General features: G+C 41.7%; 2 protein-coding genes across 5 annotated transcripts in view; both read left to right on the top strand.

Moving 5' to 3' along the window:
- Positions 1-20892, top strand: part of stard13a (StAR related lipid transfer domain containing 13a) — a gene marked incomplete at its 5' end in the record, with an annotated part of 53612 nt that overhangs the window by 8694 nt on the left and 24026 nt on the right. For 2 of the 4 annotated variants that reach the window (XM_080866287.1, XM_080866289.1), the window contains 2 exons: positions 312-488; positions 3464-3494. In XM_080866287.1, the coding sequence (XP_080722413.1) occupies positions 312-488; positions 3464-3494 (208 nt within the window). Of the gene's footprint in view, positions 1-311; positions 489-3463; positions 3495-18292; positions 18817-20892 lie in introns of those variants that run through there. The other 2 variants (XM_080866290.1, XM_080866291.1) reach the window with 2 other exon arrangements.
- On the top strand, positions 4124-10463 carry LOC308387011 (uncharacterized protein; the record flags this gene model as incomplete). Its single annotated transcript, XM_080866883.1, has 3 exons — positions 4124-4235; positions 7351-7387; positions 10104-10463. The coding sequence occupies exons 1-3, from the start codon at positions 4204-4206 to the stop codon at positions 10461-10463; spliced, it is 429 nt and encodes a 142-aa protein (XP_080723009.1). The 5' UTR covers positions 4124-4203.

Raw genomic sequence — 20892 nt, 5'->3', positions numbered from 1 at the left:
CCATTGGTTATGAAACATGTTTTGACTTCATTTCTTCTGTTCTTCCTTATAGTTTTAATTCTTGATGGTCAACATGTATTTATTTTTTTTAATCGCTTATTGTCAAAATAAAATCTAAATATAATGCTAAATAAAATCATGTATGTCCTTTAAAAGCTTTGAAATCATTTTGTGTTCTGATGACGAGTGAGCTGAATTTGTTGTTGGATTTTTCTTCAGCTGCTGCTTTTAAAAGTGACACTGAACCTTCAGCTGGCTTGAAGTCTCATGCTGCTCCATCTCACTGTTTTTCTTCCCTTTGGTCCTCCGAGGGTTCTGTGGCTGTAGACAGGATGGTAAGCCGAGTAAATCAGGATCAGGGAACCTCCAGATTTCCAGACAAATCTGAGCCACTGTCCAGGCGCTGCTCAAGACCTTTGACCCGCAGCAGACCACTGACGCGCTCGTCCCTCTCATCCCCTATACACCTGCAGGCCCGCCGGGCTAGGGTGAGTTAGGCTGAGTTTCTATGTGTGTGAGTTTGTGAGGTGAGAGTGACACATCTGCTTGTCTAACTGAATGAGTCTTTGCTGTGAAGTCAGTGGATTAAAATGAGTGCAGTGCTCCTGATAATCATTAATACTGTAGACGAGGTAACAGGAAGGTGTTTGGAAGGATATGAGCTGCAGTCAAAAAGCTGCAGTCTTCAACATGAAAAAGCCCTTTTTGCTCAGTTTGATTACAGATTAATACATTACATCCTCAGACACAAGGTGATAAGATGTCTCACTTTGATTAAATTAATGCAAACCTAGAATCTTTCCAGCAGTTACTCCTGAGTTACTTTTTTGATAAACACACAAAAGATGATCCTGTAGACCGGCTCTGCAGATATATAGTCTGTCTGATTCAGCTGAGGTCAGTTATTTCGGGAAATGTTTTCAATTTGTAACACCAACTGAGTAAAACCTTTAGGCTGCGATGTGTAATTGTGAACAATCTTTGCACTTCCTCTTGTATTTTATGTCTAATATTGGGAATTTCTAGGCAGAGCTTTTAAGGAATGCGTCTGCTTGTTTATTGTTTTGACTACTAGTCAGGATTTATCCCCTGCCTTTTTCTGGGCCTCTGTCTAGTCTGCATTACCCCTGCTGTTGTGTAAATAAGGCGAAAGTCAAATTAGGAGACAGCTCCGCTCCATCCGGCAGTATGCAAGGTCACTGTTTTCTCTGTCAGCACTGCAGCAGCAACACAAACTATCACAAATACACCACTGCTCATCCACCAATGAGTGGAGGCCAGAAATAAGGAAAGGGGGAGTTATAGTCCACAACCTCCCCATACATTTTTGTTATTGAAATATAGTTTTTTTAACGAATGATGTGTGCAGTCCTTTTAAAAAGTCTTGAGGCTCTCCATGTTTCTTTATATTTTACTTCCAAGGAGACACACTTTCTTGTAGTTTTTTAAAGAGGACTTGATAAATTGTTTTCCAGTCTTACTGAAGGGCTTTCAAAGGTTTTCTTTGGATGTTTTTCACTGATTTTCAGTCCAGTCTATCTGCCTGAGCATGTTCAGAGGAATGATACGAACCGTTCATATAAATAAGGCTTCTAACTCAAGAGAAGAGCCAGTGTTGTGTCTCTTTACAACTCAGCAAACAAGCTATTTGAAATTATATGTTTAGGTGCTTTGTTACTAGCAGACTGTTTCAAAAACGTAACGTAAAATAGTATTTTGTTATCAACAAGGTGAATCCTAAACAGACATTAGCTGAAAACCTACTGTATCCTAGCATGGAGTTCAATGTGAGTTTTAAAATAACTGTGAAACTGGACAGAAAAAAATCTAGCAAATACCTGATGCAGGACTTAAGAGATGCATCCAGCCCTGATACAACTCTTTGGTCTGTATGCAGGTCAATTTTTAGTTGTGTATATGTTTGTCTGCACATATGTTTGTGGGGACCAAAAATTGGAATGTTAATATACTTGTGGGGACCAACAGTCCCTTATGGGGACAAAATGCCCATCCCCACGAGTTCGAAGCCATTTTTGAGGCTCAAAATGTGGTTTTAGTGTTTAGTGTTTTAATGGGTTACAGTTAGGTTATGGTTACGTTTAGGCATTTTTGATGGTTAGGGTTAAAGTTTGTGTGTGTGTTTGGATGGAGGTAGAGGGAGCTCTAGGGACCATGGGATCAAACTGATGCAGAGGCGTGGATTTATTTTCTTCTAACCATGACTGATAAAGCACAGCTGCCTAAACTTTCTCTCTTTCTTTCTCACACAGACACGAACACACACACACACACACACACAAGCACGAGAGAGATCAAGATCAGATCAAAGGCACATTTGCATCAAAGCTATTTGTAAAAGCTTTTCTGAAAATAAGCTGATCCACCCTTCCTTTGTTCACTTTTCAGCTGTGAACTTTAAAACAGCAACATTCAGATAAAAAGCTTGTAGGAGCTGATTGAGGGGCTGCTATACACTACTGTTTCAGCACCGAGCATGAAACATTAAACAAAAATCTACTGCTACTCTCACCTTCTGACTTTGTGGATCAATTAGAATGTTTTTACATTATTACATATATAGCAGACATTGCTGACAATCATCTATCATATGATTGTCAGCAAACAAGACTGTTTTGTTAAAATGAGCATTGAAGTGCTTTTATTTTGAAAGCATAACTGACCATTTAGACAATATAAATAACTGCTTTCATGTGAAACTTCACTTTTACTATGCATCTGTCCTTTTTAATTGTGAACTGACAGTAGAGATAACGATTTGAGTAATACACAGTTTGACCTCAGGAAAACCCAGGATGATCACACTGAAGTTCAGTGAATCTCAGCTTTTTTGCATGGATGTGGGGTTTTCCATTCGTTGCACACTGTCTGTGTCAGGATGAAGTTTCCCACACAGAGGAAATTGGACTCTTGGGATCCCAAATCTTTCAGTTTATCAATTTTTGTGAACAAGGATGCTAACTGCATGTGTAATGCTCATCTCCTCATCCGAGTCTAACCTTTTGTTCTGACTTGTGCTGTCAGAAAATCACACAGGGACTAAAATCTATCCACTGTACTCAAGTTTAATGGAATGATTTACGATGATTTAAGTAGCTTTTTCTCAGACAGCCCTCTGCCTCAATCACCAAAAGCATGTCAGCGAGTGTACCACATATCCTTCACATGTGACACTTTTTCCTTTTAATTCCCAATAAATCTTTGGTAATACTAGTAAATAAGCTGTCTGGGCTTTGTGGGTTTTCATGAGATCGTATGGCATAAACAGTCATGAAATATGTTTCTCTTATTTGAGACAGATTTGGAATTTGAGTCATATTCCCAGTGTAGCTACTGCTGCTGTACGAAAAGCGTGTATGAGGGAAACAATGAGATTACTCTGCACTGTTTTACACGGCATTTGTACTTAACTCCTATTTTTTCCTCTTCTCTTTTTCCACGCCAGGCTACTGGAAAGATGACCAGCGACTCGGCAGGTACGATACCTTTTACAACAAGAGTGTGTGTGCTTGTGTGTGTGAGTTGGCGGCTGTGTACTTTCACTGTCCTTTCTGTTGGATTGTTTGCATTCCCACTTTGGGATAAAGCTGGCTTCTGGGAATATCTCCCTCAGGATTTCCAGCCAGTAGGTCAGCCACTCAGACGTAATGATATACTGTTTCTGCTGAAAATGCACACACACACACGCACGCACACGCATACACATGTATATTTAGTTGCAAAGCCATAGATAGTAAAACACACAAGCCATCTCTGCTTTGAAGCTGTGGTTTGGTGGAATTTTTTATGTGATAACAAACAGAGGTTTAACATCTCAGTCAACAAAACACACAAAAAAAGGTCTTTAATCAAAAATATCTTTTCTTTTGTTTCTCTCTGGTCATCGCATTCCCACACACTGTGATACAAAGGTCTGGGTAGATGATTAATGAGCACAGCTCTGCCCCCGTCCGTATCTCTTATCCTCACAGTGTGTGTCCTTTGATTGACATGCACAGGCGTCACAGCTACTATAGTTAAGTGCAACCCAGGGAGATGTCTTGGTGACAGGGTCACATTCGCTGCACTGTGGAATTGTTTGCTTTTGTGTGTTTTGTCTGCATGTGTGTGTACCTGTATGTACGTTTGTGTAACGCTCGGAGTGTCTCAGATGTATTGCATCCAGTCAGACGTCTGGTGTGCGCAATGAATCCTTGGAGGCCGCGGGGAGGTCAGAGGTAACGCAGTCAGAGGCGATGCTGTGAGTGGCGTGTGACGGGGATGTTTGTGTATTTATAAGTAAGAAAATTTTTATACAGACGTGGCGCGCCGAGGGAGGAGTCCAGATTAGATTTGCCAGCGGCAGCATACGTGTGTTACAGTCATATCTCTGCTCCCATTGCTGACATTCACCCTGTGCTCTCTGACAGATAAACAGGGATTTTTTTGCATTTGCTTTAAACACAACTAATGGCAGCCATACTGCGTTCTGTGAGGGATCTCTCCTTGTTTGTTTGCAGATTATTGTAATTTTCCTCAGTGTGTATTTATTCATTGTGACAGGTTTATTGAATATCTGTGGCCGCGTATCACAGGGGATGGTATGCATTTGCAACTCATGCGTTTTTCAAGCCTGTGGAGAAAAACACCTTAATCCCTGCAAAGGTTATGCTTTCAACATGAATATGCAGTAACAGGCATTTACGCACTTTTGATCTTAAATTAATTTGCATGTGAAGGTTCCCTTCGTAGTGCCTGTGGCGTCTTACATCAGCATCGCTGAATGTTGCACTTTTCTGCACCTTAACCCACTTAGAAACTTAAAATGAGGACAACTGTGATCATTTTGTTTAACCGAAGTGTCATTTCCCAGAGTAATCTGTCAATCTACCGCGTTATCCTGATTAAAATGTTCTAATTAGGTTAGGTTAGATTAACTGGTGATTCTAAATTGTAGGTGTGAATGGTTTCTCTCCGTGTTAGTCCTGCGACAGAGTAGTGACCTCTCCAGGGTATACCCTGCCTCTCGCACTATGACAGCTGGGATAGGCTCCCCCACGACTGTAAATTGGATAAATGGAAGAGAATGGATGATGGATTCCAAACAAAGTAATGTTGCAGCAGCTAATCTCCTTAAAGCAGATAGAAAGGTGCAGACCTGGGACTTTATTAAGCAAAGCAGTGACCTCATTCTTCCTAGTATCAATAACAGGAACTCTTATGTGTTGAAAGTCCACTTCATGAAATTACCCTTTTTGGGTTTTGCATTTTTTCAGACAGGCCACACACTGTCACTTCTCTGGCAAAGGTATTTAAGTAGAGCGCAGCTATTTTATAGCAGCCGATAAGCTACAGATGACCTTGGTTTAAAAAATGCACACTGACACACATTCTCCCCATTTTCACTGCAGCCCAGGATTATACATAACATATAATCCATCAGTATTTTTTCATGATTGAAAGGTGCTTAGGGAGGATGTGAGTAGCCTATGGCCCGCTGCCCTTTAAGTGTGTCTTTTGTCGGTCTGTGATATGTTTTAAAAATGTCTGGCTAACCTGCAGCTCCTGCTGGCTTCTGGTTCACATTTTCTGCTGATATTTAGCCCAAATGTTTAAAAAACATAATTGTAGTTATTGTTAAAGTGACAAAAATCATCCTATTTAACATAAAACATGTTTCAGTTTGACTGTAAAATTCTGCTGCTGTGTGTTTTGGATGAGTAGAAGTTTGCTCAGCAATTATGTTGCAATAAACCTTTATAACTTAATGTGATGTGCAGACCCACCCTCAGCAAACATTAAAGGTTTGTAGTCTGATGTAGGAGGTCCCTTATAAAGCTTTTGCTTGGCATGTGTGCTACAGTGTGTGTTTGTGTGTGTGTAAATATTGCTGCAATATGCAGCAGTGCTTTAACAAGTCTGGAAGTGGATTTGGCTGTAGTCCAGCTCTCTCCTGCTCTTCCCTCCTTCACCTCCCTTTTCATTTTTCTGCTGTCCTTCTGCCCTCTGCTGTCTCTGTTGAATTTCTAAACTCCCACAGTGAATTTCTTTTTTTTGTTTTAATGTTTCAATATAAAATAAAAGACTCTCCCTCACCCTAAAAGCTCAGACTTGGAGACTTGGGCAGGATGTAGTTCAATTAACCACACAGCAAGCCATATTATTTACCAGGTAATTGCATTAAAACACTCCCAAAGGCACGGCTACCACGCCCGTCATTGAGAGGTCCAGTTCAGGGACTTGAATTAGCTGATGTGAAGCGTAGCAGACAGCTTCCAGTTAATGACACTTGTGTTTGAACCGTATAATGCACGACTTTCAGTCTTTATATAAAAATATACTCCCTGTTGTCTTGAAGGCGATTGAATCCACCCTTCGGAGCCACGCTCAAGTGGCCACTTTAGTTTTTGGCATTTCCATGTTGCCACTTTGTCCACAGCCGCTACTTGGCAGCAATGCTATGTTCACCTGGTAGCTGGTTGCTGATGGCTCTTTGCTGCACAGCAGTTAGTGTACAGTTAGAGTAGCAAAGTTCAGAAAGATGCCTACCAATGATCAAAGGCCTGAACCCTGTACTATGAAGTGAGTTCCACATACTCAGGGTATCTTTCCATTATCTGGATTCAGTTGCATTCCTGAATTCCTAACATTGTGTTGGGTGATCAGGATAAGCAGTCACACAAAGCTCGTTATCAACTTGTTAAGTTAACCCAGGGTTTACCCTGCACGTTCACATGAAAGGGTGGTCTTGGCAGCATCTGATCAATCTAAAAAAGGTATTACACGTGTCATATGACTCTTCATGTACAGAAAATGATCCCTATGAGTGCTTCCTACTGTTGCCAAAAGAACCAGAGAGGAATGCTGAAGAAAATCGTTAACCTGGTAATTAAGCACAGAGATTGGTAAAAGAAAGATTTTAATTCCAATTAATTATTTTATCACTAATTGCGCTCTCAGTTCTTCTGTTTATTTCTAAGGTCACAGCCGAAATTTTAAAGTGTCCATGTAGTGTATCCAAGTGTATCCACATTAAAGTTTGGACATTGCTTCAGTTTGTTACAGATTAACAAAAGAAATTAATTTGATTCAGTGAACAGGTATTCTTGCTGTTTAAGCATCAGAATACTTTATTAATCCCAGAAGAAATCGCAGTTGGCCCAATACAGTAAGAACAGCAGCAATCAAGTTAAAGCACTAATATTAAATAATACAATATATTCCCAAATATTGCATAATAGCTCTAATATATAAATATTCCCATATTACACAAAATTAAAATATAAAATAAAGTTAAAATTGACGTGCTCTTCTAATACTATCATACTCTTATTTTCTCTCTTTATAATACAGACCTCTGCACTACAAAGCAAGATTTTGTCTTATCCAGGTAAGTTCACAGTTAGCCCTGGGTTTTCAGTGCTACAAAGATGGTTACTTATGCTACAAAAATAATGACATAAATTCTTTTGTTTCCACAATTAACGTCAGTACGGACTTTAGAGTCTTGCAGTTAGTTTTACTTATTTAATTAAAATGTGTCCAGAAATGACAACAGAAAATGTAACAAACAGTGAGAACCATCCAAATGTTAAATACAGATGAAAGAAAATATAGACAGAAGGGTGACTGGGGCAGAGTGGAGACGTCTGGGAGACACAGTAGACACTAATGAGGGAAAACAAGAGAGGAGAAACAAAACTAAATAGAAAAGAAGAAGAAGAAACTATCAAAATAAAACTGGAAATAAGTCCTAAAAACACCCACCACACATACTTGACATTAGGATTCGGGAAACACAGGGAATGTAAAATAAACTGAAAACTCTAAACCTGAGCAGACTCCAGATAGCTATGATCAAGCTAAGGCCTGCGAATTAAAAGACAGAAACCAAGACCCCAAACAGGAATAATTACTGAAAGTGCAAAACTGAAACTCAGGCACAAGAACCAGCAGCATAATATACCCCAGGGTATAGATATAAAACCAGAATTCCCCAGGAATTCTCTCAGATTCTCAGATTATTCTGTCTTACTAACAGAGCTGTGATATGTGTGATATGTGATCAGTTTTTGGCATTAGGCATTTTTACCAACTTTCTTTCCTGGCTTCAAATAGGCTAAACGTTATTAATATATCGTCTCTATCCCAATGTGACTGACCAAAGAAGATAAAGCGCACGCTTTTACATTACAACGATTCTCCTCTCAAATACTCTGTGTTTTTCTTTCTGTGTGATTAACCTCTTCACATTGGCCCATCATATCGTTTCATCCTCCTTTGGAAAGTCAGCCACTCGGTTGCCAGTACACTTACTCTTAAACATTACACTTAAGTAATTGTGATTGGTCAGATGCTGCCAACGAGTCTCTGCTCATGTGAACACACAGAGGGAAAGCCTGGGTTTACTTAGGGTACGTGAATCGAGATAACGGAATGACATCCTCTGTATGTTGAACTTGCTTCATAGCACAGGCCTCGGAGCTGTGCCACAGGTCATAATCAATCACCAAAAAACAACGAGCAGGTCAAGGCATAAAATGCTCCACAAGTGCTCAGAGCGGAGCAGAACTGAGATGGATGATAACTCTGTGAGCTTGTCACATCCTTTAACACACAAAACACCATTTGATTTATTAATAATGTGAAAATATTAATAACAGCTGCTGTTATGTAAACATTCAGCCAGTCTTAGACAAACAGACTGACTAAATATAGCGAACGTGAAGAAGACACGGCGACTCGAGTTTCAGTCTGATTAGTCTAAATGTTTCACCGTAATCATACACTTGTAGTTAATTGTAACAAACGCTTCAAACATTCAACTGTACTACTTGTGTATTTCTATGTATATTTTGGTGTGAGTATTGGTGGTATGTTTTTATGTTTATCTTATGCAAACTTATGTGTTTACTGTGTGTGGTCTTGAAACCCTATCCCAACACTGAGGGCTCCAGGAAGGAAGTTAGTCCTTGAGGATTTTCCAGGTAAAAAATGTTTATTTTAACAGCTAGTGTCTTTAAAACGAGACAGAGGGCAATAAGGAGGTCTTATCAGCATATGATCTGCACTTCAATGACCTGTGGAGTTTCCCTATAGACCCCCCTCCCGGTCATGCCCCAGGTCCTTCTTCTTCCATGCCACAGTCTGCACCCCATGGTCTTCTCCATTTAGCTTGCAAACCCCCTCGTCTCTCTCCTCCTCTGTCTCCTTCGAGCCTGCTTTCCTCTTTTTCCCATCTGCATCGTCTCTCCCCTTTGGTCCACATGCCAAGACCATCACTTTGTGTCTCACGCCTCGGGTGGGCCACAGTAATAGCCATATCCTGTAGGTGATCCAGTCCCCAGAATAGGAGGTGGACAGTATCAACAGACTTATCTTCACAGGCTGGACAAGGGAAGTTGTTGTTGTTGTTACTGGAGAGTGTGCGGATAGAAACTCTGAATGAGCTCCTGACCCACTTTCCCCTCCTCCGGCTCTTTTTTCTGAGGGAGGTGACCGGAGTACAGCATTCCTCAATGACTGATGCAGAAACATCAAAGAATCTTTTTTTTTCTTTTTGCCTGTCCCGTTTGGCTCTTTTGCCATCAGAATTGTTGTCTAAAGGCAAAGAAAGATGCCCAACGGATTTACTTTACCAAATTGACCATCCCAGCCTTGCCATAATGGTCCATTTGATTCACCTTTTATTGTTTATTTTATTTTCACTTACTGAATACGGGACAGACTTGACTGGGGGAAAGAAGGGGAGAAAGAAAGAGGGAAAGAGAAACAGCTGAGAAGAGGGACGGGGGAGAAGGGCAAAAGACAAAAACCAACAGAACGGGCAGAAAAAAAAATGCATATATCAATCACCTGGGTCACCTGCTGAGAAAGAAAAAAGAAAACAAGCAGAAGAGAACAAGAGTAATAGAATAAACAGCATCACAATGATATATGGGAATATGACAGTAAATACTAAATATTAAACATTATTGTGCAGCACATCAGATCAACAGAACACAGTGTGCTTTGAGGTAGGAGCCAAAAAGGGTGTAGTTTGTGGGTGTGATCACCCGTGTGTACACCTGTGAGCATGGACGCGCTTGTTTTTTGTTTTTTAAAAGGTTCCTTCATGTAATGATCTGCTAGAGGGTGTGGGGGGGCCACAGCCCCGTCCTCCAGGGCATGAAGCGGGTATGGAGGAGATCAAAACTCCAGACATCCAGAGGCCCCCAGAACACAAGAGACCAAGGAAGACCAACAGAGGGGCAGCCGCGCCACTGTCCCAGAAAGAGCTGAGGAGAGTCCCAGATGAGGGCTCACTCAGCAGCCGCGGAGCAGAAGCCAGGGGGAGTTGCAGTGACGCGCCCGTGAGCTCCGCCGGCAGCCAGCCGCGCCTGAGTGACCGAGCCCCAGGCCGAGAGGCCGGGGGCACCCCACCTCCGAAGTGGCCCGAGCGAGCCCCAGGCTCCAGGCCCCGATAAGTGGCCGCCAAGGAGTGAGCCGGTGTGTACCTGGACGCCCATCCCCGGACACAAAGAACCACCAACGCACCGATGTCTGAGGGCGTCTGCCACTGGCAGGGGAAGTGGTGGTAGGGGGAGATAGGCCTCCATATCTTAGAGGTCCTGAGGTGTCCCCAGAAAGGTGGCGTCAGATACCCAACCTGACACATAGACACAGGCATACAGGCACACACAGATACAAACATCCATTCCCACCCTCATGCTCTCATATGCACTCACTCCACACTCAACCAACGTGGAGACAGACATAAAGAGACGCTGTACACACGATCACACTCCCCAAGCGTACTCTACAAACCGGGTCTAGGAAAAGAATCATTTTCACTCAGGCTTTTTTTTTCTCTTGAAAATTTAATATCTTCAAGATTTTTGGTAAACAGATTTTACATCTCATTTGACTTTTTTGTCTTATTTGGGTTTATCTCTGTTCTCGTCTGAGTGCCACCATTGTCTGTCTGTCCCCACTACTTATTTCCGCTCATGCTGAGGGTTCACTGTCTGCTGTTGCTGGAAGCACCTGCCAATCACAGCATCGCTCTGATGTTTCAAAGGTCAAAACAGCAATATCAGTTCTGAATACTAAACACTGCAGCTTTTGTCAGTCATAAAAGCTAGCACTAAGAGAAAGGCCTACTTTTCTTTGAGGATGTTTCATGTTTTTTTTATATTTACCTCTGTGGAAACTTGTATCCTTAAATAGAAGCAACAGTGACGTGTACATGGTAGTGTTGTCTTATTCTTTTGGCTGTTCCCCGTAGGAGTCTCCACAGCATCAGCTCTATCCCTAGTTTCTTCTTCTGTCACACCAACCCTGTGCATGTCCGCCTTCACTACATCCAAAAATGCTTGCTGTGCTCTTCCTCTTTTCCTCCTGCCTGGCAGATCTATCTTCAACATCCTTTGCCTACTATTTCAACTATGTCTTCCCTGTACATGTCTAAACCATCTAAAAAACCAACTCATTTCTAATCTCATCCTTAAACTCTGCCACCTTTTCATCAGTGCCACCGTCTCCAAACCATACATCATATCAGGGCTCACTACCATCTAAACCTATCATTGTGTAAGCCTGCACTCTTTTCTTCACCTCTCTCTTGCAATGTCTGTTGTGGGTGGTTAACTCCAGGTATTTAAACCCATCCACCTTTACTAACTACACCTCTTGCTCATTCACACACATGTGTTCTGTCTTGCTTATACTGACTTTCATTCCTCTTGTTTCCTGCATGCACAGGTATATCCAGCTTCATTCTCTCCATCACATCAGCCAGCCCTCTACCTACATTTAGTCCCTGAATTTAATGTCTCTACTCTCACCCTGACACTCTTCCCTTTCCGTCTCTCCTTTCTTTGTCTTCCTCCAGCAGTCGCATAGTTTCCATTGGGAATGAATCTCATTCTTGATCAAAGATTTTACGCCTTACGCCCTTCCTGATGCAACCCTTCTTATTTTTTCAGCATTGTGACCAGTACTACGAGTGCCCTGGCTTGTGACCCGCCCTTTTCTGTGGCTGGGTTACTTGTAAAGGGCAGTATTTTTATTTCATGTTAGGCTGCTAAAGGTAAAGTACACAACCAAGATTGAGCACATTAACAGATGTGATCTGAATCCTAAAGAGTTAGTCTTCATAATACTTTCTGAGGATGTGAGCATATGGAATAACTGTGATTCAGTGTAAGATGATTACGTGTGTGTGTCTGTGGGTGGGCGTGTAAGTGTGTGTGTGTGTGTGTGCTCTCATGGATAACTAAAACACATAGTATGAGGTAGGAATTTAGGTCGAGGTCACACAGTGCCATCTGTTCAATGGTTTCATTTAATCTGAAGGTTTTCCACTCAAGTGGGCTGCTGGTACTCACTGCAGGTGACACGATGACAATTAAATTTACTGACTGAAATGAGTATTTTTGCCACACACAGATGAGGTAAGCCTTTGTAAGTGACACAGGGGGGGAAAAAGGAGGTTATATGCATGCTCTTCAAGCTCAAACTGTTGGGTCCAGCGAGCTTTGCTGCTTGGCCTGAATGACTGAGTGTTGCTGAAAATAGAAGACAGGGAGCAGGGAGGGAGTAGCAGGGATGAGGAAAAGAAAAATGAGCTAGTGCAAGAGGAGGAGAAATGGATAGAGGGTACATGTTAGCTGAGAGGACATGGAGCATTTAAAGAAACGTTGAGAGAGTAGTTTGGTGAGATGGTTTTGTCACGGTCTTTGGTCACGTGATCTGTTAAATCATTGATTAGACTGAACTCGCTAACCCAGTCTCTGTGTGCAGCTATTGACTTTTTACAGTAATTTTATTGCGGTGAATGAGCGAAGCCTTCGACAGGGTTACATTTTTCTGGGAAAGAATGTGCAGGCCTTAGAAGATGACTATGTACATAAGCATATGGATGGAAAAAAAGACAGTGCGTGTAATGGTCTTTGTGATCAGTACATGCACGGGCACTGGCTGCACGATCTTTGCAACCTTAAATGACCTGATAGGAAAAAAGCAGGAGAAACTTGATTTCTCTTCCTGTTCTTCCTCCTCCTCCTCCTCTGCCCCTGGAAGACAGCAGCCTTTCCCAAACCATCCCTGTACATTCTTTTTTTTGTAGCCACTGCAAGATCTGATTGCTCCCCTGGTGGAGACGCCCATGCTCTGCTGTGTATTTGTTCAGAAATTCAGATACAGGGTCTGCCCAGAAAATATCAGTTGTGCTGCTTTGATTGGCTGTTTGAGAGCTGGAATGTGTTGGGTTTGGTGTTTTGATTGCCTGCTGCTGTGAGAGACGGTGATCCTGTGGTGCTCGTTCTCTCTGCCCAAAGCAGAGGTTGACCTCACGGACCAGCTTAGCATCCACATATCACAGCCTTCGACATCACAGGGATGAAACCCAAAACCAGAGGTGGGACCAAGTCATTGTTTTGCAAGTCTCAAGTAAGTCTCAAGTCTTTATCCTCAAGTCTCAAGTCAAGTCTCAAGTAATGTCAGGCAAGTCAGAGTCGAGTCTCAAGTCACTGGTGTAAAAGTCCGAGTCAAGTCACAAGTCTGAAACTTTGAATTTCAAGTCCTTTCGAGTCTTTAAAAAAAAAAACAACGAAAAAATAATGTTGCAGTTATATGCTAAATGTAAATATTAGACCATGTAATTTTAAATCTGTGTTTTTCTCAACACATGACAAAAGTGAACGTAGAAAATATACACAAATTGTGAAATTGCACCTCTTTAAAATGCAGCTCAATTAAACCTAGCTCCAAGAATAATTTTCACCGACAGTTCTGAGATAAGCTGCATGTTATTCTTGGATGCGGTTGTAGGACCAGCTTTAAAATCGCATGACAAAAATATCATACACATTAAAAAAACTGTATCACCAACGTAGCCTGGACAACATTTGCTAGTTAGATGAAGTCAGCTATCTCATCGTAGCATATTTATATGCATATTTATAATTATACGGTTCTTGGAGTGAGTGCATACACTCATGAAGTTTAGTAACTTCAGGTCACTGCAACAAGCCCAGGTACAGTTTACCGACGGATGGGTGCAGGACCTTGAAATGCACCGTGTAGAACGAAAGACCATCGTACGTATCATAAGTTTACCAGTCTCACAAATTGTCGTCATAAATACACATTCATTAACCGTTTATTAATAGGACCTTTGAGCTCAACGGTAATTAATTAGCAGTGGAAATAATTTCTGGTACCCATCACAGAAATGTAGCAGTGACAATAATATTGTATGCTGTAATCGTACTGGGCAATTAGTGATACAAAAAACCTGTTTTATCCTGTGAATAAAAGTATATGTTTTTGTCAATGTACCATAATAACAGAGGCGAAACGCAATATTGTGTCAGGACAATTCACTATTTATGCACAATAAATAAAGGAGCATAGCGCGACAATTTCTGTTCAGCGCCAGACTTGCTTGTAACCTATATCACCAATTATGTTATGAAAATGACGCATTAACTACAACAGCAGACTGACCTCCGTGTAAATGCTTGGAGCAGACTAACCTGTGAGCTGGAGTGTTCTGGGACGTTATATTTGATCTTTGAATGGCTGCAATCCAGTCGCGTCTTTGTTACTTTGGAAACATGGCTGAACAATTTCTCTTCAACGACGTAATCCGATAACAACCGATCTCTTTACCCGTCGGCTTCCCGTGGCTGTCATGCGACCGGCTATTGCAGTTAATAATACAACAGCTTCTTGACATTTTTGTGTTTCTTTTTATCGCTGTGTAACTGATTTTAATTGAAAGCCTGCGTGCGCTAGTACCGCTTGCCACGAGTTCCCAGAATCCTTTGCGGTTCTACCCGTGAATGACGTCACATTTTCAATCTCCATATAATATGCATGTTAAATTTTATATTTGGGGTAAAATATCAAGTCTTTTCAAGTAAACCGGTTCAAGTCCAATTCAAGTCCCAAGTCATTGGTGTAAAAGTCCAAGTCAAGTCACAAGTCTTAGAACATTTTTTCAAGTCAAGTCTAAAGTCATAAAATTAATGACTCGAGTCTGACTCGAGTCCAAGTCATGTGATTCGAGTCCACACCTCTGCCCAAAACTGACGGACTGTGGATCCAACTCCCGGGATGCAGTTTTCAGAGAAGTGCAGTCAGAGACCAGTTTTTCACTCTCATTGTACTGATATATACAAACAACACAGAAGAACCTCATAAGTGCGTTATTATGTGGGTTTTTTGTAAACACAGTATGTAATTATTTCATGTTTCTTGGTTAATTATTATTATTAGTATTCTTCTTTATTAATTGTTTTGTAAAAATAATAATTCATTAGTTACCCAGTTTCAGCTATGCATTAATAGATGTACATAAGTGTTCAAACACAGTGGGCCACTCTAAAACTAGAAGGTAAAGGTTTTAAATTTAATTTATTAGTTCCCCAAGCCATGACAGAGCCTCCACCGTGTTTTACACATGCGTGTAGATACTCACTGTTGTACATTCCTCCAGATCGTGATAGTATTATACATATATAATCTCAGTTATTTTAGATAAAAGGTTCAAATTTGGATTCATCACTTCATGAAGACCTGTTGCCACTGATTTTTAGTCCAGTTCTTCTGTAACTTTGCATACGTCACCTTTTACTCCCTGTTTCCCTTCCTTAAGAATGACCTCAGTGAACATCCAGATACATCTCTCAGGTCCCGTGGCAGCTCTTTGGTGGATTATTTACTGTTTCTTATGGACATTTTCAGACACTGTTCGTCTGCTGGAGATTATTTTAGCCCACCACATCTTTTGTATTCTCTTGTCCAGTTTATTCATAATTTTTAAGGACACGCTGCACACTGTGAATGCCTTCAATAGCAACAAAGTGTAAGACTCATTAAATTTTTCTTTTCCAAAATATATTCCCTCGTTTAGTGTCGTCTATTTACATATTCAACCAGTGAGCTCTAATGACAGCAAAGGTTTGGTTTTACCTGCAGCACTCTGTAAAGTGACCCACGGCACACGCTTTCTGCTTTTCCACGTAACCCAGCTTCTCTTTAGTTTGTCAGCTGTGCTTTGCTGCAACATGTACACTAGATTTTTTTTTTTTTATGTGAATGGAAAGAGTTAATGTTTATGTTTTTGTGAACCAAAGAGTGCTGCGGAATCTGGCTTTGCTTTACTCCAGATGCCTGCAGCTGGAAATAAGAACCTTGTTTGTGCTTTTCATGGCTCCCCTTAAGACATGTGTTACTTGTTTTAAAGGCACATACATGCTTAACTTCTGCACAGCCTTATTCTTTTTGCATGCTGTCATCATTATCATCATATATTTTATTTAATTCACAATTCCTTGGATGACACACAGGTGCACTGCCTCCGCATAGCCTCCCAGCATTCTCAGCATCATTAGTACACACCTACATTTCTATGGGGGCTGCCTGGCATCCTCCCCCCTTCTCCTCTTTCATTTTTCTGTTTCTGTTTTGAGTATGTGTAAATGTAAAAGACAGATCGGCATTTGTCTTATCCTCTTTTTGCAAAAATATTACTTGCTTGTTTGATTAAAGTAATGAAAACAGGAATTATAAAGCAAATGATTTAATGTTATCTTTGCATTCTCTCATCTTTAAGTAGTTCTGCCCCTCTTCTTTTTTTCCTCCCATGCACATGTTCCCCTCTTTTATCCTTCCAGCTGTTCGACTACAGGTTCATACTCCAGTCTCAGAAGTGAAAGAATATGAATCAATGGGACACTCTGCAGCTAAACTGTCAACTTACTCTGTGTCATGCAGGGCAAAGCAGGGAAAGTTAGACCAGCCTCCATCACCTTCACCTTCACCGTCTTTAATGTGGAGCAATTTCAGCTGCACAAGTCACATTCTGGGTGGAATTATGTCGCCAAATATTTGCTCAGTGCTTCGACTAAGATGGTGAGCCGTGCCAGTAAAGCAGCATTTGGCAGCCAGATAACCTCAGGATTCTGCTGACTGCTCAGGGATCCAGTGAGCAGAGACCTGATTCAATAGTTCATCTTGTCGAAACACGTGTTTCGACAAGATGAACTATTGAATCAGGTCTCTGCTCACTGGATCCCTGCTGACCTGCAATTTAACACCACAAACAGGACATCCGATGGTATCAGGCAGACGGCAACCGAGGAGCGTCCTGGTCGGTCTGATCGCTCGGTCTGGCATTCCTGGAATGACATGGGAATCTCTGAAATTCCCACCTCTTAACCTGTCAGAGGGGTGAATGTGGCTCTGAAAGAGAGGCAGCTCACATGCTCGAGCACTTTCACTTTAGGCTGCTGGCAGCAGCAGTACGCGACTTTATCTCAGTTAGTCAAGAAAAAGTCAGTTACTCAATCACCAGTTAGTGCTGTTACAGGTAAAGTTAGAAACTCCCTGAAGCACAAAACACATCTGTGAGAGCTTTATTGCAATTTTTCTTTGTCCTGTACAAAACTGGCAGCTTGTATGGTGTTAAGATCACAGACAGACATTTTTAAAGCAGCCACATCATGATTCAGCATTTTAAATTTGAGAATTTGCTGATGCTTTCTATTGGTAATTGCAAACGTGTTGGAAACATCACCTCGAGTTTTAAAGATTGTCTTAGCTAGTTGTCATAATTTCTGACAGAATTTAAAAGAAACAGAAACGGAGGACAAAAAATTAAGTTCCTGAGTACCAAAGCCCTCTCAGCTGCTCTCTGAGGTCAGACCTGTGACCAAAGCACAGATTCAGTCCCAAAATATCAAGGGGCACGCTGTAGCCAGCAACAGAAAGACATATTTTATTTTTCAATTTTTACAATACCACAATTCTAAACACAAACAGACTTTAATTATGCATATTCTCTACCTCGTTAACCTCCACTCACAAGTTAATGGTTAACACGAAGGAAAATCTGCTCTTTACCTGGAGATAATCTGTGGTTGCTGCTTGCTGATATTTGCAGATGTCTTTCCACTGAGTTTGAGATTCTTGCTGAATTGATCAAGCAATTTCAATAATTATTCATGCAATTTAAGATTCCCAAAACATAGACAGGATTGGTCGACACACAGCTCCAAATCACATCCTGTGCGTTCAGTTAAATCATTTTAAACTCTTAGATTCAGCACAGCATGCCGGTGTGTTTTTATTTTAGGCTCGTCTGTCCTGGCTGTGTTACCAGTAGCCTACTGGGATTGAAAGAGATCCTTGTTTGGGTGAGTGGGTGGGTTTGTGGCGTGGAGAACGCGTAGACTAGGTTTGGTTCTTGTGTGTGTGTTTGCATGTGTTTGAGAGAGAGCGAGTCCAACCCTTGTGGCGGGGGGCCGCCTCTCACATCTGGCTCGCCTTGTCAGAGTTCACGCCTCACATGCAGAAGTTATGTTTTAACATTTCTGCATCTCCGCCCTACAGACGTGGACGAGTAGGGCAGAAATGCAGAATTTGTTAAATCAGTACATCATTTTTTAGAGGGGGTCAGGATCCTGCCGGTAGGACCTCATCCGCCTCCACTGGTACAGGAAGGTGACGCAGCGCTAGAGGAGCTGTATACCAGGTGTAGCAGTGACGACTATTGCGGCAGCCAGACGCAGAAGCCGGGGCGCACTGCCTCATCCCGGGCTGTTCGCATAGCGGAATAAAGGAGCTGAGGAATGAGCGTGTGGTTGACAAGAGCAGTGGTTTCGTTTTTTTAATAGTCGGGGGAATATGAGTCCGGCTGCACAGCAATGACAACCCAGCGAAAGTCTGCCAAGCTACAGCTGCGGCGGTCGATCAGCGAGCAGCTGCGGGACTCAACGTCCAAGGCTTGGGATCTGCTGTGGAGAAATGTCCGGGAGAGACGGTTAGCAGGTCAGAGCCAAATACAAATATGCGGGATGCAGCTTGTCCTCACAGATGAAACAGCCTAACTGTAACCACAGTAAGAATAATGACGTGCTAGGCTACATTAAACCACCACTTACTTTTTTTCATAAAATCCTGGTCTGAAAATTCAGATTTTTTTCTGTTTTCTTTCTAAGTGGTTGAACATTTGCCTTATTTTTCCCTCACTCTTTGGTTGTATGATTTTACGCACCATCGTATTTATTCCTTTAGACCTTATAATATTATTAGAAGACAGAAGTTTATCTTCAGCCTATGTGCTGCATATAGAGCTGTTTGCCTGTAGCGTCACAGCAGCGCGCACCCTGGTATTTTGGGAAGGTCATTGTCAAATTTAGTCCTCAAAACAGCACCCAGGCATGTGCTGTGGACAGGAGTCCAAAGAAGGGGGGTCCAGATGCCAATCATTCACTTTCTGTTGTTCTAATCCGGACTCTGGTTTACTTTCACTTATTTTATTCTCGCTGTTTATTATTTCGGATTATGTCGTCCGGAGAAGGAGTGAAATATTCTCACAATGCAGCAGGTTCCCCCCCCCCCCCCCCCCCCCCCCCTTTTTTTTTTTTTTTTGGAAGGGTCGCTGGGTTTGCTCTGTATTTGGCCTGGATGCGCAGAGTTTACCATCTCTCTCTCCCCCTCTCTAAACTGTGCGTCAGAGAGCTACAGCTGTCCCCTCAGTTTAATGTAATTACCGAGATGTGCGCCTCTTAAGCAAATTAAACGATGAACATTCCCACATTCACGACAACACAAACCACCACAGACCAGGATGTCGGTCAAAGTCAGTGTGCCTATTCATGGTGTATTACAGTGCTTAGCAGTGATAGATTGCATGCACGGCCAGCAAAATGATGCTGGAGCCCTGCTAAAGATTGTTTTCAGCATTGCATGAAGGACAGCTACTACAGTGTTTGTTGCTTTAGTGAATCTTTGTGCACAATTAGAAAGAGAGTATCTGCCTAAGGAAGCATCAGAGAACACCTGCTGGCTGTGTAATCCTCTTTTTCCTTATTTCTAGCCCTTCCATCCTCCTTTCAGAGCCCCAAACCCACAGCCCCTCATCCAGCACCCCTCCTTCATCCTACTGCTGAACGCATCAGCTCAAAGGCACACAGTTCACATCTGTCTGGATCTGATATGGGGATGGGGAATCCTTAAAAATGTGCACATCTGGCCTTACAGTTATGCTGGCATTCAGAAGTGCATTTTCCACCCTATGAATTAGTCAGGACAGTGGAATATCTGGAGAATCCATGCTAGTCAAATGTTATGAATTTAAACCTGTTTTGTATTTTTGTTTGGTGGGGGGGGAGAGAAATACTGTAAGTAATTTTCCAGACGAGGCTGATTTTATTTTGATGGTGATAAACAGCACAGGATTAAATTCACTGACATGTAGTCATGGCAAATAATGTGAGCATCTTTTTAAAAAAAAGAAACCCTGCACTGATTACCAGATGTAATTCAAAGATTGTGCATATTAAGCAAAAGTCAAGAGGCAGATGCAAAAAAGCAGAGAGTGTGTGTATCTTTGTGTGTGAGAGAGAGAATTGAGAGTACAGCATAGCACCTGGATTTAGTTGTAATTCCACAGATTTTTGAGTTAGTAGTAAGTGTGGGTCTCCCTTTGAATGTGGCTTTTGCGAGCCTGAGTTTCTTTGGTGTGGGAGTTTATGTGTTCGTGTGCGTGTCGGTTTGTTAGAAAACACCGATGCAGAAGAAAGAATTTACACAAACACACAGGAACGTGCAAAAGTCTTGAACCACCATGCATTTTGTCATATTTTGTTTTCAGGAGCCAAACGTTGTTGTCATTTTAAAGTGGTCGAGTGATAGTTCTCCAGATTTTCTGAAGGTCTTTCATAGGTTTTCTTTGGACATTGGTTGCTTTTTCACTAATTTTCAGTCCAATCCTTGTACCTGACTATTAAACAGAAAAAAGGCACATTACTTGTGTTTGTGTCCATAGATAACAATTTAGCAAAGAACTGATTCACTGTCATACTCGCTGCCTGTTGGAAAAATACATAATTTGTTCCCATT

The sequence above is a fragment of the Rhamphochromis sp. 'chilingali' genome, assembly GCF_963969265.1.
Source record: "Rhamphochromis sp. 'chilingali' genome assembly, chromosome: 19".
Taxonomy (NCBI): Eukaryota; Metazoa; Chordata; class Actinopteri; order Cichliformes; family Cichlidae; genus Rhamphochromis; species Rhamphochromis sp. 'chilingali'.
Note: the sequence above shows the minus strand (reverse complement) of the source record. Positions and strands in the feature narration are given on the sequence as shown.